The following is a 17,382-nucleotide window of genomic DNA, read 5'->3' as shown; positions in this document are numbered from 1 at the left end:
ACGAGAATACGTGCTTCTTTTGTGGTTCGGACTCCTTCTGACATTTCTTTGGAGGTGGAGGAAAACCAAAGTAATTGCTTAAAGGAGCTTGCTTCTTCGACATCTTTAAGATTTCTAAACAAATGTCTGTCCTCCTCCAGAAAATCTTACGTACACATACGCGCGTTGCAACTTCTTTTTTGGTGTGCGTTTTTTATTTTGACAGTGCATGCGCACCAGCGGACCGCTTTTGTGCAGCCCTGTATATAGACTTGTACGCATTAAAGAAGAGAAATTGAGATCTCGATTATTTGACGATATTTATTTAACCCTTTAAGACCTACTATAGAACCAAGTCCGCCAGAGCTTATATAATTTTTTTACATGTTGTAGTGCCATTTGTGGGAGCATTTCAAGTTGCTATACAACTGTTATAGCCCATATTTTAATAATATGTATGCATTAAGTCCATAGTAACTACATTAATTGCGAAAAAGTGCAATAAACTACAAAAAACTTGAAAATCGTTTTTGTTTTTTTTACATATATATTTCTACTTGGAGAAATTTAAGAGGTTTATCCCTCAAAACTTTAAATACAAAAAAGTTGCAAAAAAATAGTTTACAACAACAGGAAATTTATTTTGAGTGTCTTCATAGTTTTATTTTGGAGATACACTAATTTTTATATACACTGCAGGAAAAACAAAAAAACAATCCTATGATGCAAATTTGCAAAGAAAACAGCATGTGTATCAAAATAAACTATTTCCAGCAGTGCAATTTGAGTTCTAAGCATCCCAGAAACTATTCAGAAAAGTCAAACATGACCAGTATAGTTTTTTAAGGCCTACAAGTAAAAAACTACATTTCCGCGAAAATGACGTCACTTCCGGTTTCGGCCAGGAAATGGCGGACATGCGATCGTTCGCGCTGTTTCATTGTGGGAAGTATTACGAATAGCTGATCGGATCAGCAAAGCGTGTTTCTGGAATGTTATGTTTTTGTTCCTGCAAGCGCTTTTTATGCAATTTTTGCAAAGCTTTATGTGGAAGTAAACCGTGACCGAGGACAAGCTGATGGCATAAGATGTAAGTACAACCCCTCCGGTTTCATATGCAAAACAAATTATTGCGCTAGCTTACACGGTTCAGGTTCTACAGGGATTTAAAAATAGTTACACAAAACGGAGCGTGCTGCTCTGACCGGATTTAAAGGGTTAACAATGACTTTAAAAAATAATATAAAATAGTGTGCAACACCACTGAAGTTTTCTTTTTACCTCTCTTTTCAACCAACAGCAGTCACTCTCCTCTTCAAATAACTTCTGCTTAGCTTTCTGAGCTTCCCTCGGGTCCTCTTAATCAGCGGTCTCCAATCTTTTTTGCGCCACGGACCGGTTTATGCCCGACAATATTTTCACGGACCGGTGTTCCAGATCTACTGGCATTTAGGATCAACTGGCGTTGGTCGAACAGATGTGTGGCAGTCTTGCGTTTCAGGAGCTGCTACCGACAAACCAGCAAAAAAACGGCAAATGTGTCACCTGTGACACTTGTGAGGTTGTCTCAAACACACTCCGTCAGTCTTGATGCTGTTGAACAACAAAATGTATAAAAATGTGGTGAGTTTACCTGGTGATATCCTCATGCGCAACGCGATCGCGAAAACAGCAAACAAGTAACACCACGCCGATGTTGTTTACAGGACAGCAAGACTAAACGATCGGGAGACTCTTGTCATCGTTATCGTTCCCCTCGCATGGTTTGTTTCTCCGAATTCAGCGTTTTTGCTTCACAACTACAGCGAGCAGTTTACTTTGTGCACTAACATGGACTCGAGTCAACCAGCGCCACCTCTGGCCAAGTGCCACAGCCTACAGCCAGATCAACTTGTGACACACATCTGCACCACGTTTGAATTCGTGTCATGCACAACACATTTGTACCTTTCAATTGTGTCTGTTTGTGTCTGTGTATATAATTTGGAATTTTGTACAAATGTAGGCGAATAAGGAATATATGATATCATTTCATTCTTTTCAAAGGTTTATTTGCATGACGCACAAACAGACACAATTGAATGAGGGAGGGGCTAATAATCGGCTCAGTCATTTTTAATGATCGTTGAAAGCCCAGATCGTAATCGTGATTAAAATTCGATTAATTGAGCAGCCCTACTCTGCACTGTGTTAGCATAAGGCATTGAGGAGCTAACAGTGGATGAATTATATCCTTAAACTTAGAAAGTTCATCACTGTTGTGAATTAGAAAAGATAAAAGTTAATATGTTTGATTCGCATGACTCATATTATACTATAGACTATACTTCCTATTTGGCATGTTTGCTTTTTCCATTTGCTGGTGTTTAAGTTTTACTGGCTTTGACCACCATACTCATCAGACCAGGCAATATGGTCCATTATAAAGAATTATTTCATCATGATATTTTCACCACTTGTAAAACAGTTATTCAATACGACATAATATCCAGGCTCTTATGCAGTGCTCCCTTAAATGTATACCATCTGTCTCATGGTACAGGCCCTCACATGAGCTTAAAAAAGTATTTCACGTTTCTACACCATTTTATTTTATTAAAAATTCTCATTTAATGTGTCATTTTTAGGGAAATATGCAACAAAAAAACCCCCAAAAGCCAAAAACATAAACAATACAAAATCAGAACCATCAGTATATTCAGTGTTTTTACTTGGAGGCCACATCACTCGTAATATAAGGAGACATGTTTGAAGACAAAAAGAACATATTTTCTTGTTTTACTTCAAAGCCGTGTCAATCACGGAGCTTCAGCAGGCAAACTAACACAGACAAAACACAGTATTACGGGCTAACAACAAAATCTATACACAAACGCACACACACATGCTAAATATTACCCTCACACACCATCCAGCGGACACATGGCTGCCCCTTAGCACACAGGGCCTATGTGTGAGAAACACAGTCGCGTTAGTGTTTGACCAACACTCACTGAACTCTGGAAAAGTTCATGACCTGATGGCATGTAAAGGTGTGACCATGGCAACAGCACAAACTCAAGCATAGCAGGCAATACTGAAAATGTCTCCTTATTTCTGGTCATCTGGCATCTTTTGTTCAGCCCTACTTTACTCCCATGCATTACACCTTCAGTGTTTATAGTACTGTATCTTTTTTACATTTGTATACTCTATTATTATTTTTTTCCTTTTTAAAAACCCTTCTCTGCACTTTCTCTTTGATTTAATATCTTTTCCCATTTTTCTTTCCATCATGCCATCTTTATTTCTTTGCCTGCTGTCAAACCACTGATCTTCATCCACAGTTTTTTGACCTCCCTTCCTCTGCCTTTGTGTCTTTCCTTCATTCCTTTTATCCTTCATTTCTCTTCCTTCCCTCCACCCACAGGGGAGAATAGCGCTTAATTGAAGAACCCCAAAAGACACATGAGGGGAAGGTGATGAGAAATATGAAAATGAAAAAACAAGGGGGAGCAGACAATAGAGGGCAGTGAGGAATGGTGGGTGGATGAAACAAAGGACGAAGAATGTGAGAATTGAATGTGACCGTCAGATGTCTCGCAGTAATTCTCACCCTAGTCTGCATCTTAGGTTAGCGATTGGCTCTTTCAACAGTTGTATGTTTTAGTTCCCATAATGCTTTTCCACTGCTCTCAGTGTGCCAGCTTTACTTTGGATGGACATGACAGGAGAAGTCAGCGTCTGTGAACTGACCTCCCACAAATGCACGCACTCGCAGACACACAATCTGAGCAGAAAAATAACAGCTGAGCAGGTTTTTTGTAAAGGGAGTAGGGGTGTCTGTCCGCACCACTGATCTTATTATCCAGGATGAAGCTGTTACCACACACAGCAGGAAGAGCCCCACAGTCCCGGCTTTAAGAAAACTAAAATTCTGGGAAAATCCTTCTTTTGTGTGTTCTGCAGTGACAGATTCGAATCCTGCAGATAATGTAAATATAGATTTGCGTGCATGTGCAAATGTATTTGAACACATGCAGAAACATCTACTGTGGCCCCTTGCTGAAGAGACATGTGTTAGGTTTTAGCATGGCTTAAGGCTCGAGTTAAATAGTATCATGGTTTTGATATCGCATGGCTTCGCGTAAAGTCCTTTTTAAAAATATATATTTTAATATACTTTTACATTTTGGGGGGCAAAAGCATTTTTTTCTGAGCTCATTACAAGCTGTTAAGGTTTGCTGTCAAGATAATTCTCCTCCTCGACTCATGCTACATATTTATCATATTCCATATTCATACATTATGGAATATGATGTATTACTGTAGAAAACGTACTTAAAAAGAGGTCAGCATTTACCACCTGCAGCACTAATATTTTTTCATATAAGTTTTCTGCAGATTAAGTACATAATACTTCTTTTGACAACTCAAGTAAGGCCTCAGTCATACTGGGCAGCAATTGGCAACCACCAGTTAGTAGGAAAAAGTGAGCATTTTCCTGGTAGGAGCAAAGTGTTTGCTGGTAGTTACCACCAGTAGTGAAAAGTTACTACTAACATCCCAGTGCTGCTCGCTTGGAGCCCATTCAGTGACCTCCTGGTAATCAACGGTTTTGATTTAACATGCTTACTTAGCTTAATGCTAGGGACAAATATATGTTCCCCAGCTGGTTGGGGTCCATTAGCAAGTGTTGGCAAACAAGTTGGCATCTTTCATGCAAACTAGAGGTGACCACAGTTATCTGTTCAAAGAGGTTCATGGTGCAGAACCCATTTCAAGACCAGGTTTACAAGTTCATCAACACCTGTCACCTAACAGTCGCTCAGGGAATACAGATTATTCCTGAGCAAACACAGCAATGAACTTATAATAATACGTAATTTCATTCTGTTATATAGCTGCTTTCATCAAAGCAGTTCTGAAGAAGTTGCAATTAAAGAAACTCGTCATTTTCAGCTAATGGTGGAGATTTTTAATAACAAACCTTGACATAATAAAACAAGTTACATTTCTTCAGCAAGGAAGGACTGAATGAAGAAGTAGGACATTTACAATATGCATAAATATGTACGCGACAAATAAATAAATACACAAGGAAACAGTATGTATTTTATGTTTTAATGTGATCCAGTTTATCTCATCAGCACTTGGTTGGTTTCATTTGAATCCCACACTACCACACTTGTAAGAAACTTGCCACTAAAAATTGCATATTTGTAGGAATCCGAGCTAATGTTTCTGTTCTCAACAATAAGCAGATAATTGAAGAAACTTTGTGTTTTAATCATCAGCCTGCAAGATAGATGTATACAATATCTTGCAGGCTGAATCAGTGAACTTTCACTTGTTAAATGACAGGCAGTGACATTTTGCATATTACAAGTAGCAGTCAACTTTGCATTAATTACAACCTAATTACACATGCCAGCTGTCTTGTTAAAAGAAAGAAATGATCTGTACTATCAGCAAACTGACCCCACTTCTCACTTCCTCAGATCTAACACTTTACAAACAGCTCCCAAAATTCAAGACTTGATTGACTGCATGATGAATGAATTGCTGGCTGTCGAATGCAGTGCTCGTTTACCCTGCTGTAAAGATAAAGGTCATCATAATCTGTATCTACTGCTGCTTGCAAAACTATTATAAACTTTTCAATGGCAATGAGATTATCATGCAAAATTATTTCATACTTATGTAGGCACGGACTTTCTTGCTGTTTTATCCCAGAGAAACAGCAATAAACTATGATCACACACTCAGTCATAAGTGTCTCTAACATCCTTTTTGGTATCGATGCTAATCAGTGTAATTAGCACATGATTATATGCAAGGAATCTCCCAAAACAAACAAATGCAAATAAAGGTAATTATCACACACATACAGGCTTATTACCCCAGTGTGCTCTTCCTCCCTCTAAACGTCGAGGTCACACTCCGGTTAGCCTCTAAAGTGCAACCAGGCAGCTGCCATCACCACCTCTGTCAGCTTCACACCGTTAATTAGCTGCACTCAGATGCCAATCATCTGCTCTAATGAGGACAGCTCTACCACTCTGCCTAATGAGAAAAAACTCATGAAGTGTCTGAGGGGAAAGTTAACTGCAAGGACACACACGAAAAGACACATTAAAGCAGACGGCCACACATTTTTAATTCCCATGTATGTGTTTTGTTTTTTTGTTTTTTTCATTTTGCACACACATTTTGTTTCCCACTGTTCATATTTCATTCATGCTTATTTGTGCACTTGATCTCCATTGTGGTAACAACTGAGTCCACATGTACATGCAGAATTTATTTAAAAAGAAAAAGAAAAAAGTTGCTAAAACTCTAATTCAGAGGAAGTCTGTGAAAACATGCTATGCTTTTACAGTAATGCAAAGATTGCACTGTAAAAAAAAAAAGAAGAAGAAGAAATGAAACAATGGTTCATTAATATTGACATCAATGGAATTATAGCCAATCTGCATTATTTCTCTTCACACCCATCTATATATCAGCACAGTTCCAGATGGCAGGACAGGCCATCAGGGAGAGAAAAAGACAACATGGTTTGGGTACTAAAGCCAGCAGCTACAGTTGATGACCGTTGTCCTCTAGCTAACACTTGCTATTCTGTATTGTTCTTCAATTTTAAATGGGCCTAAAGATCACTGAACAACTCCTGCATCATCTATGTCTCATTCTCAGAATTTCCTTACTTAACCTCTTTTAAACCTTTGAGCATATTTGAAAGTTATGCAGTGGTCGGAGCCAGGCTCTTAGGTGAGGTACACTTTGAGACCATCCATATCAATCTTTAGAAATAATCTATGTGCATATTCCAGATAAAGGTGTATTTCATATGACAAATTATAATAACATTAGAAATGAGGGACAAAATGTTCACATTTAGTGTTTTTTCCCTGACCCCTGCACACCTTTTTTTTTACAGTGCTAGTGGTCAGTGCTCCAGTTGATGCCATTTCCTCTGTGGTCTTACATGTGTCTTGCATAAAATAATAGCAAGATGCTAATGATGCCATAAAGAGATATTTGTGAACAGGAATTTCTCTCCTATCTCAAATGGGATCAAGTTCAGATAAGCATTTGCCTGTGCACTGTCCAGCTCAAAATCATTGGGTTACATTTTACTGAGTACTGTTTCAAGCACCCAATAAGACCTGCAGGAGCCCAGTATTGACTGGCTAACCACACAGTTCATTTTCAGGTCAAGGTGAATTTGTGTGCGTGGGTGAGAGAGACACCTAGTTACACCCATAATTCTTTAGCTCCCCTGGGCTAAAGGGAGGTGCTGGGAGGGGGCACCCTGGTGCACGAACATACACATTCAGTCACCCTCCAGGTATCATCAAAACACACAAAGGACTATTACTGGGTGTGGAGCGATCCCATCCACACAGAGCCAACAAAAGACTGAGGGGAGACAGAAAGAATGAAAAATGAAAGTTGCCAAAATTGAGAAAAGAAAGAGGATGGAACAATAACACAGAGGTATGGACAGAGGAGAGGAAAACCGAGCAGCATCTTCAACTGACATTAAAATCTCTCCTTAGTTGTTCACAGAGGTGGGACCAAGTCATTGTTTTGCAAGTCTCAAGTAAGTCTCAAGTCTTTATCCTCAAGTCACAAGTCAAGTCTCAAGTAATGTCAGGCAAGTCAGAGTCAAGTCTCAAGTCACTGGTGTAAAAGTCAGAGTAAAGTCACAAGTCTGAAACTTTGAATTTCAAGTCCTTTCGAGTCTTTAAAAAACAAAAACAACAAAAAAAAAGTTGCAGTTATATGTAAATGTAAATATTAGACCATGTGATTTTTAAATCTGTTTTTCTCAACACATGACAAAATAGTGAACTTAGAAAATATACACAAATTGTGAAATTGCACCTCGATAAAATGCAGCTCAATTAAACTTAGCTCCAAGAATAATTTTCACCGACAATTCTGAGATAAGCTGCATGTTATTCTTGGATGCGCTTGTAGGACCGGCTTTAAAATAGCATGACAAAAAAACTATACACATTAAAACCAAACAGTATCATCAACGTAGCCTGGACAACATTTGCTACTTAGATGAAGTCAGCTATCTCATTGTAGCAAAAGAGAACCTACCGTTCTTTATGCAACTTCAACTGTCGGACAAAGTTGGAAGTTGTTCCATCTCTGTCTGTGATTCTCTGCTTGCATGTTTTGCATATTGCATTTCGTTTTTTTGTTGACTATTTCATAGTTTATGTACCTGAAAAAAATAACTCCTTGCAGCATTTTTGAGCATTTTTTTTTTCTTCTTAAAAAAAAATCTGGTTAATTTGATTGGCTGTGCTACAGCTCATGCACACATACGTACGGAGTGTGGTTGGAATAAATGAATGAATGAATTGAATTAATGGTGCACATTTTCTATATAATATGTGTGTTAAATTTTAGAGATGGGGTGAAATATCAAGTCTTTTCAAGTAAACCGGTTCAAGTCCAATTCAAGTCCCAGGTCATTGGTGTAAAAGTCCAAGTCAAGTCACAGTCTTAGAACATTTTTTCAAGTCAAGTCTAAAGTCATAAAATTAATGACTCGAGTCTGACTCGAGTCCAAGTCATGTGACTCGAGTGAGTCCACACCTCTGTTACAGCATGGTGTATTACTAATGTGACTGTGGTCCCAACTACCTGCTGGTCATTAACAAGCTCCCCCATGTATTTTTGGGCTGATCCTCCACCTTTTTCATGATCATTCTCACCCCATGTGGCAAAATCTTGTATGGACCTCCAGACTGGATTGATGGTCATTTTATATTTCTTCTATTTCTGAATAATCACATCAACAGTTTTCACCTCCTCACCAAGCTTGTTACTACAGTCTTGTCCTTGGCATCCTTTGACAGCTCTTTGGTCTTGTCCATGGTGGTGGACAGTCTAGAATAGTTGGGATCAAATACTTATTTCACTCAATGACGTGCAAATTAATTAAATGAAAAGATTTTATGTATGTATGTATTAGTCTTTACACACTGTTCAGTTCTTTGCAAATGAATAAACCTATATATTTAGCCAGTAAAAGCTCAGTTTAAAAAGAAGACAGTGTATCACAATCTACAAGAAGAGGACAGACTGATACATGGAGAGGGGAATATACAGGAAATAGGCTAAAGTATGGAAGGCAATTTTGTTGAAGAGACAAAAATGCACACAAGCAAAAAGCCATGAGTGTGTGTTTCCCAGGGACATCAGGCTTTATACAGTCCATCATCACAGCAGGAGGAAAAGAAATCGCTCCTGCTAGAGGAAGTGCTAATGGCTCTGTGCTATGAGTGTGTCACTGTGTGTGCGTGTGTGTGTGTGTTTGCTGATTGATCGAACATGCCAAGTCCATCTCGGCACGTCCTAATGGGAGCTAGAGTGTGAAATTGCCAAAACAGAAAGCAGCAAATAATCAGAACAGACACACGGATTGAAACAAACACACACTGTCTTTTACCATCAACTCATCTTATACTTTCTCTTCATTCCTCCCTTTTACACACACACACACACACACACACACACACACACACACGCACACACATTGTTTGTCTCCACTTTTTTCTGTAATTACTGGTATTTTTCATGGCTGCTACCCCCTTCAGTCCACTTCCTTCTTTACTCGGGGGAAAAGTAAATCTCTTTGTATCAGCACATTTTCTGTTAAGCACTAAATCACCACACTCAAACATGCAGAAACAGGTACCAAAGCACATCACTGTCACGAACAGATCAATCATTAGGAAAAACTTAATTAGAGAGCTCTTATATTTGCTTTTTCCTCTTTCTCTGCAGTAATGTTTGTGTATGTGTTTCCAGGCATCTCCAGGCAGTAGCAGATACCTTCCCCATCTCACACTACAACCATGCATTTATAACAAAAGCGTCTGAGGTGTGTGTGTATGTGTGTGTGTGTGAGAGAGAGAGAGAGTCACATTTATCCACACAGTAACCAACTGTGTCCAAGCTTTCAGTTATTAAAATAAGCTCTTTATGCGTGTGTTCAAATGTTGAATTAAAGCTAGACAGTTCCTACAGCTCCTGTGGGAGCCTGTAAGTTATTTGCAGTGCCTCTGCTGTCTAGAGGGAGGTTATTTGCAGTGTTTTCTGGGTGAGGAAAAATAGGTCAATTGTTTTTATCAGAAAAGTCAGTGACTAAACAGCTTGGAGTAGCAGAAATTTTCAATGTTAGACTATTGTAGTTGATCACTATAATCCAAAAATATATCCAGATTCAAGACATCTGTGTATTAGCTAATGTACAGACAAATTTAAGACAACAGCCTGGAGGGATGAAGGCTGGATATATTCTTTTTAACTGGGTTGACGTAACAAGACCTGCAGACATAATCCATTATCCACAAATGAAGGGGAAAATATTTATTATTTTTAGCTCCAGATTCTTGGATTACGATAGAGTAACTTTGCATGATTCACAGTTCATAATAATCTTATACTGATTCTTTTTACTGATGATGAGCTGATTTCACCCAGTTCACCCTCTCTGTGATTTAACTTGCCTCGCTTTAGAAAACCCTTTTCCTCATTGATGGCTTCAATGCAAACAAAAGAACAGAAGAGAAGGTTCGTGGGGCTACAGAGATGACCTATCTTTGATATCAAACAGAGCCAAGAATCAGTGGATTTATTGCAGTCTGAACCCTGACCTTTGATTCACATGTGCTGACCTCATTTTCTGAAATTTGGGCATCCATTACATAACGGTATATTTGTGAAAGAAAATATGGAAAATCACAACAGATCACCTTTAAACATACACTCGCTCAAATCCAATCATACATACACACATCACAAAAGCAACCAGGACCATCAAAGCAAAAGAAGAAGAATGAAAAATAAAATAATGAAAACAAACATGCAGAGCGATTAGAGCTCAATGAACCACACTTTTAACAGATGCAAATTAAGTGTGTATCTGAATGAAATCCAGACTATTTCAGCTTAATAGGTTCTGAATGCACATGATAGTGCGGAAAAATACCCCAATGACCACTTCTGCTTGTTTTAAAAATCCTAAATGACCTTCCCTGTCGATAAGAAGAGCTGCCAGTTCAGGGAACTCTGCAATTTGTAAGTGTTCGATATTCTCCAAGTAAGACCGACAGAACTACTTAGATGGATATAGACACTGGATGCTGCTATAGGGTGGTAGACAAGTATGAGCCAGTACTTATGGACCATGTACATGTGTGAACATGGCGGACATACCTGATGGCCAAGATAAACACATTCTAATCAGTTGAATATGGGACTGTGCAAAAACCCGTAAAGTGCATTGTGTAGAACAGAGACATTGAGCTAAGGAGAGCAAAGTCCTGAGATTTCAAATAGAGGGTGCAGGGTATGGAGAGAAAATACGCAGAGCTCTGGAGTTTGTACTCACAGTCGAGACAGGGCTTCATTCTTCTGAAAGAGCAGCTCTGGAAGCTGGCTGAGACGGTTTTTGTTCAGGCGACTGTGTGGACAAAAAAAAGACAAAGGAAAAAAAGCTATCATTTCCTGTGAAAGAAAACACTTGAATGGAAAATTAATTTGGTTTATACTTGTAAATGTCTTTGTAATGTGTTCTCACAGTCTTTCCAGCTCCTTCAGCTCATCAAACACTCCCTTCTCAATGTTACTGATCTGGTTTTCCATCAGATGACTGCAAGGAAACACTCACATTAAGATTCACTGTTTAAGCACATACTTTAAAAACAAATCAAGAGATATTAAATAACACAGTCAGTTTTCTATTTGATAAATTGGTAACACGCTTTAATCCTTCCTCGTAAAACATGAGTCTTGTTTGGTCGATCTCAGTCTGAGTATTGTGAAAATACAGTAGTTTTTCTACAAGGATATGTTCTGCCTTTGTTTAACTTAATCTTTAATTATGAGTGTGTTGATGAATTTGGGTAAAAAATAACATGTACATGAAAATAGAGTTTTATTTGTCAGCAGCTGAATATGTGGATGAGGCTTTGGTTTCAGACACTGGTTTTGAATCTGTCTGCACTTGAATCTGTATATTTGAGAAACATACTGCCGTCTTCCACCTCATATACCACTGCTGTATAGGGATGGGTAACGGTATGGCACCGGTTCTGACATAAACGGTAGTGACCAGACCACATTTTGGTGCTTTATTTCGGTGCTGTATTTCGGTGCTTTTTTGTCATACACTTTGGATTCTAGCCAATCATTTTACCTTTGCAAGCACAGTAGGCGGGTCCAGGTATGTACGTTCTATTAGAGCAGAGCTACAGATTAAAAATGCCCGAGGCAAAGCGGTCAAAAGTCTGGCTGTACTTCACAGTAAAAGATGCAAACTCAGCAGCCTGCAACAAGTGCTTTAAGGTGATACTGTGCAAAAGAGGTAACACCTCGAATCTGATGAAACACCTGGCGACGTATAGCATTTTGTTAAAAGCCGAGAAATGCGCTGTATTGATAGCTTGCTGCAAGACCTCACACCGAGCACATCTACTGCGGGGTGATGCCTGTTATCGGACCCGGAGTTAACAACATCCCCCAAGAACCCGAAGAGGAGAGTCCTGGCCCCTAGCCCTGCCAGTGTAGCAGAAATGATGACGGATGATGATGGCAGCAGCAGCCGTTCTTCTCTGCGTGAGTAGCTTAATGTTGTTCGTGTGTAAGCTAACACACAAAAAAACAGCTAAAGGTTTTTGGACCAATTTTGTGTTCTCCATTCTTTAAGCACCAGTTTGAGCACCGTTTAAGCACCGGTACCATTTCAAAAGTACCGGTTTGGTACTGGTATCGGATGAAACCTAAACGATACCCATCCCTACTGCTGTAACACTTTACCCTCCTGACAGCAGTACGCCCAGGGCTCCCAGTGGGCTGCTAATCTGTTCTGATCAGGTCTCCAGAGATATAATCAGTCCGGGACATGTCATCATGTCCATCACTGACACTCATTGCAGTTCTAGTCCTCAAGTTAACACAAGAAATTACTGCTCATGCAGTTTCTCCCCAAGGGCACAGTGCTTCCACGTCAAAGGGTCATAGATAAACCCTCCTTGTAGAAACTGACACCAGACAAGCACCTTATGTCAGCTTTACGTGGCACCACAGCTATGCTTCAGACCTCAAACAAGGACAGAAATGTGGGAAAGAATGTCGTAATAAATACAAGCTGTTGCCCTGTCAACAATGAGCCTGAAGGCAATGAAAGTAGAGAAGGAAATGGTGTGAAAGCCACTCTGGATGGGATGAATGCTTTAATTATAACCCATAAAATATATCTATAAGAGTAAAGGCAGATATAACTCACAGGACTCGGAGGTGTTTGAGACCCGAGAAGTCTGTCTTGGTGATGACTGTCAGGTTGTTTCCATTCAGGTCTCTGGAAAACAAAAGAGAAAACAGCACATAAAGGAACTGCTGACATAAAGAAGTCAAACCTTTAAAAACATCAAAGAACATCTTAGGAACAGAGTGTAACTTATCAATTTCATTAACAAACTAATTATTTTGTTTGGAAGATAGATGCGTGCAACGATCCATTTTCTTCTGTTCAGCCAATTCACAGAGCCACGGGGGGCTGGAGGCTTCGGTTCCAGTCATCACAAATACGTATGAAACTGAAAAAGACATCTTGAGTGAAATATGTAAACAAGCTGGTTTGAAGGAATTTGAATTTGTTCCCCTGGCTGAAGTATGCAGATTCACACACAGAGGCGGGAACTAGAGACGGGCTAAGGTCCAGTTATGTTCTTAAAACACTTCTTCTGTGTGACAAAGTGCCTATTCCAGGAAGGCACAAATTAGTCACACAACTATCAAATCTGTTAAACACAACAGTTCTGTGCTGTACTCATTTTTACACCCAGGTTTTCAGTCTTTCCAAGAAGCCTTTCACACACATCTACTCAGTTCTATTCATGACAAATGACAAGAAACTATTATATAGAAATTAAATATTATAGAAACTTTTACTAAGTTCAGTCCAGTGTAAAAGTAAAGTGTGCGTGTTAGTCCCCATAGGGAAATAGTTCCTCTGCATTTAACCCATTCACCCAGTGAAGCAGTGGGCAGCCACCAGTACAGCGCCCGGGGAGCAGCGTGTAGGGACGGTACCTTGCTCAGGGGTACCTCAGGGTAGCCGTTCAGTGGAGTCGAACCCCCGACCTTCCGATCAAATAAATAAATAACTAAATCAGAATCTTTCACTGTGTCTTGCCTGCTTGTTATGAAGGTTATATGCCACTGCACTGAGCGTTACAAACTGTGTTATCTACATTACAAAGAACACCTGCTGACTATGTGTAGGATTTGGCTGTTCAGCTGTCATAACTATTAGTTTGTACTAGATAAATGTTCACACATGTACTGACTTTGACTAGAATATAAATAGTGATGCTATAGTTCTATGTTGTGTGCTTAACAGTTGGATCCGACAGGCAACCAGGCAGTAATTAAATTCAACTTTACTATAAGATATCGAGACTTTTCAGCCTTTTTTTGTTCTCTCAGTTGCTGATTATTTTGGCCAACTCAGTCTTACAAAATTCAGATGGAACTTGTTTCCTGTTCATATACTATTACTGTTATTTTTAACAAGTGTGGCTCTTGTTCAAGTCCAAAAAACTAGATCTTTTTTATTCACTCTATTAATATCCTAATACTGTGCAGCACTTTGTTGCTGCTCTTTGAAGTTATTTTCATTCACTTTAGTGTCAACAAAGTCTCCTCACTGGGAGTTCACTTTGAGGACAACCTTTTATTAAATTGTAAAAGGTTGTCCCTTGGAAAAAAATTGCTTTCTTCCAGATATTTGTTCAAATGCAACAGCTACTGTTTGACAAGCGAGTCCTCAGCTCACAGGAGCATAGCCTTGAGCTGCTTTGCTCTACTGTTGCATCTGTTCCAAGTCACCCAAGGAGGTTTAGGTATGAACTGTCGCTGCTGTGTGTTACCTGATACTGAACTCATTTCAGGCACTCGTTTCAACACACTTGTAGAGGCTCTCTTAAATGGGAGGGGTTTAACCCTGTGACCTCATTATCTACTTTGATTGACATCTGTGAAGAAAGAAAGGGATGATGTCACTCTTCCCACGAGGCTTTGTGAAAGGACAAGTAAAATGAGATGTGTGTGTGTACCTGTGTATGTGTGTGCGTGCGTGTAGAGTGTCATGTTCCTGTGCTACTGTAATGGGTGGAGCAGAGCCTGACCTTGTCCTGTGCCTTATGAAAGAGAAAGAAAAACCAAGAGAGAGTGGATGCTGTGGTTTGGGTGTGTGAACTGAAGCTACAGGCCACTCACAGAACTTTAACAAAAAGACCTGATGGAGTAGCAACGACAAAACTGCCCAAATGTCCATTAGTCAGCCGATGTTGGTCTCAGACTGAGCTTTAAATAGTTGTTTTTTGATCCTCACACTGCATTTTTTTTAGTTGAAGGTTCACATTAATGCAAATCTATACTGAAAAAATACTCAAAGTTTTCTTACTATCATAATTTCTTGTGTCCTTAATGACTATGAAAGGATCTGTGATGTGTTTACACATAAATGTGCAGTCTTCTTTCGGCACCCAAACAGTTTAAAACATGTAGCAGCATGCTGTAGCGGTCTAAATCAGTCTACGGGCAAGCAATGTAGCAAATGCTATGGCATTTTCCTGAGATTGACTGATTTCGTATTGAGGTGGCATAACTCCAAAAATGCCAATGTGGAAATCAAGCACTGAATTTTCCCCAGTAATTGTCCAGATTAGGACAAGACCACATCATGTGACCCTCATTTGCTAGATTATGTCCACGCCTGGGACAGGCAGGATCGGCTTCTGGGAAAATTTTTGAAAGCCTCTCTCCTGTATAATGAAGACGATGAAGAATGTTAAACTGAGTTAAACCATGGCGAATGCAAAGGGAGGAAATATGTATACGATTCAAGCAAGATCTCCACTCATCATCAGATAAATCCACCACAATGTCTTTTTCCCAATTTTTTTTTCCCAAGTAATAGGCCTTAAGCTCTGTATCAGTTTGTATATGACGGAGATTCTCCTTTTGCCAAAAGATCTATTTCCAAAATAGTATCCACTTGATTTTTAGAAGGTAGGTAGGGGAATGAAGGAAACAATGTTTTTGAAAAACTTCATATTTGCAGGTATTTAAACATATGTGAGCTGGGTATATTGTAATCTCTCATCAGAGCGTCAAAGGTGTTAAAAGTTTCTCCTGAAAATAAATTGTAAAAAAAACTTCAAACCATTATTATGCCAAATTTGGAATGCTTTATCTGAAATGGATGGCAACAAAGGGTTAAAAGCAACAGGCAAAAATGTACTAACCTGTTGCAAACAGAAGTGCCTTCTGAATTGAAGCCATATTCGAATAGATGTTCTTACAACTGGAATTGTTATTTTCTGTTTTTGATTTAGAGCTAGGGATGAGGTTAGGAGGGGAAGTGGATTAGACATCAGTTCCATTTTTACCCTCACCCTCGCTATTCTCATAAACATATTTCCAGTGCAATAGTTTGGTGATATTAGCCACCCAGTGTTAAAAGATAAAATTTGGCAACCCTAGCCCCCCAGCCTCTTTTGGTACTTCCAAATATGTTTTTTCCATTCTGGGATTTGAATTTTTCCAAATAAATGTTGCTATTAATCTGTCTAAATCTGTCTTAATCATTTGGAAAACATAGAGAAATTTTGGTAAGACTGCAATTTTAACTATATTAATTCTGCCTGCTAATGAGATTGGAAGTGTTGCCCATTTTTTAAAATCTTGTGATGTTTGTTCTAACAACGTGTCAAAATTATGAATCCGCAACTCCATCCTTGTGCGGGTTACATTTATTCCCAAATATTTAAATGTTTCTTTTTCTAAAGAAACTTCATTTTTAAAATGAAATGTTGAACATAATTTACTCTTGAGTTATGTGTTTATCATAAATTACCATGAATTTAGCCGAGTAAAAAGAGAGCCACTTTCATGACACAGAAAAGCCAGAAGGCCATTTATGTTGTTTTTAAAGTACACATTACTGAAGGGTCTCTCTGTTAGAATTAAACTGTGGTAGAGCCGCATGCATGATATTTTTAATTAATAGTTCGAGTGCGTCCCGCAGCCCCTTGCTGCATGTCTTGCCCCTTCTCTCGCTGCCCCTACTTTCCCATCATTCTCTTCACTGAGTCTATCAAATAAAACTGAAAAAATTGTCATGAAATTCAGTTTTCTCGTAATTTCATTCAAAAAGGTAAACTTTAACATATTTTATATTCATTGCATGCAAAGTGAAATATTTCATGCCTTTTTGTTTTAATATGGCTCATTATGGCTTATAGTTACATACGGTATCATCAAATACAACATCTCAAGTATTAGAATATATGATTTCAGCTTCTCAAAAAATAAATTAATTCA

At 38.9% G+C, this 17,382-nt stretch overlaps 1 protein-coding gene across 1 annotated transcript in view; it reads right to left on the bottom strand.

Moving 5' to 3' along the window:
- Positions 1-17,382, bottom strand: part of slit1b (slit homolog 1b (Drosophila)) — a 79,642-nt gene that overhangs the window by 43,108 nt on the left and 19,152 nt on the right. Inside the window, exons 2-4 of the mRNA XM_026171939.1 lie at positions 13,280-13,351; positions 11,573-11,644; positions 11,384-11,455 (exon numbers count right to left, since the gene is read on the bottom strand). Coding sequence (XP_026027724.1) covers positions 11,384-11,455; positions 11,573-11,644; positions 13,280-13,351 — 216 coding nt within the window. The remainder of the gene's footprint in view (positions 1-11,383; positions 11,456-11,572; positions 11,645-13,279; positions 13,352-17,382) is intronic.

Source organism: Astatotilapia calliptera, chromosome 6 (genome assembly GCF_900246225.1).
Source record: "Astatotilapia calliptera chromosome 6, fAstCal1.2, whole genome shotgun sequence".
In the NCBI taxonomy this organism is placed as follows: domain Eukaryota; kingdom Metazoa; phylum Chordata; class Actinopteri; order Cichliformes; family Cichlidae; genus Astatotilapia; species Astatotilapia calliptera.
This window is presented reverse-complemented; position numbering and strand designations above follow the sequence as displayed.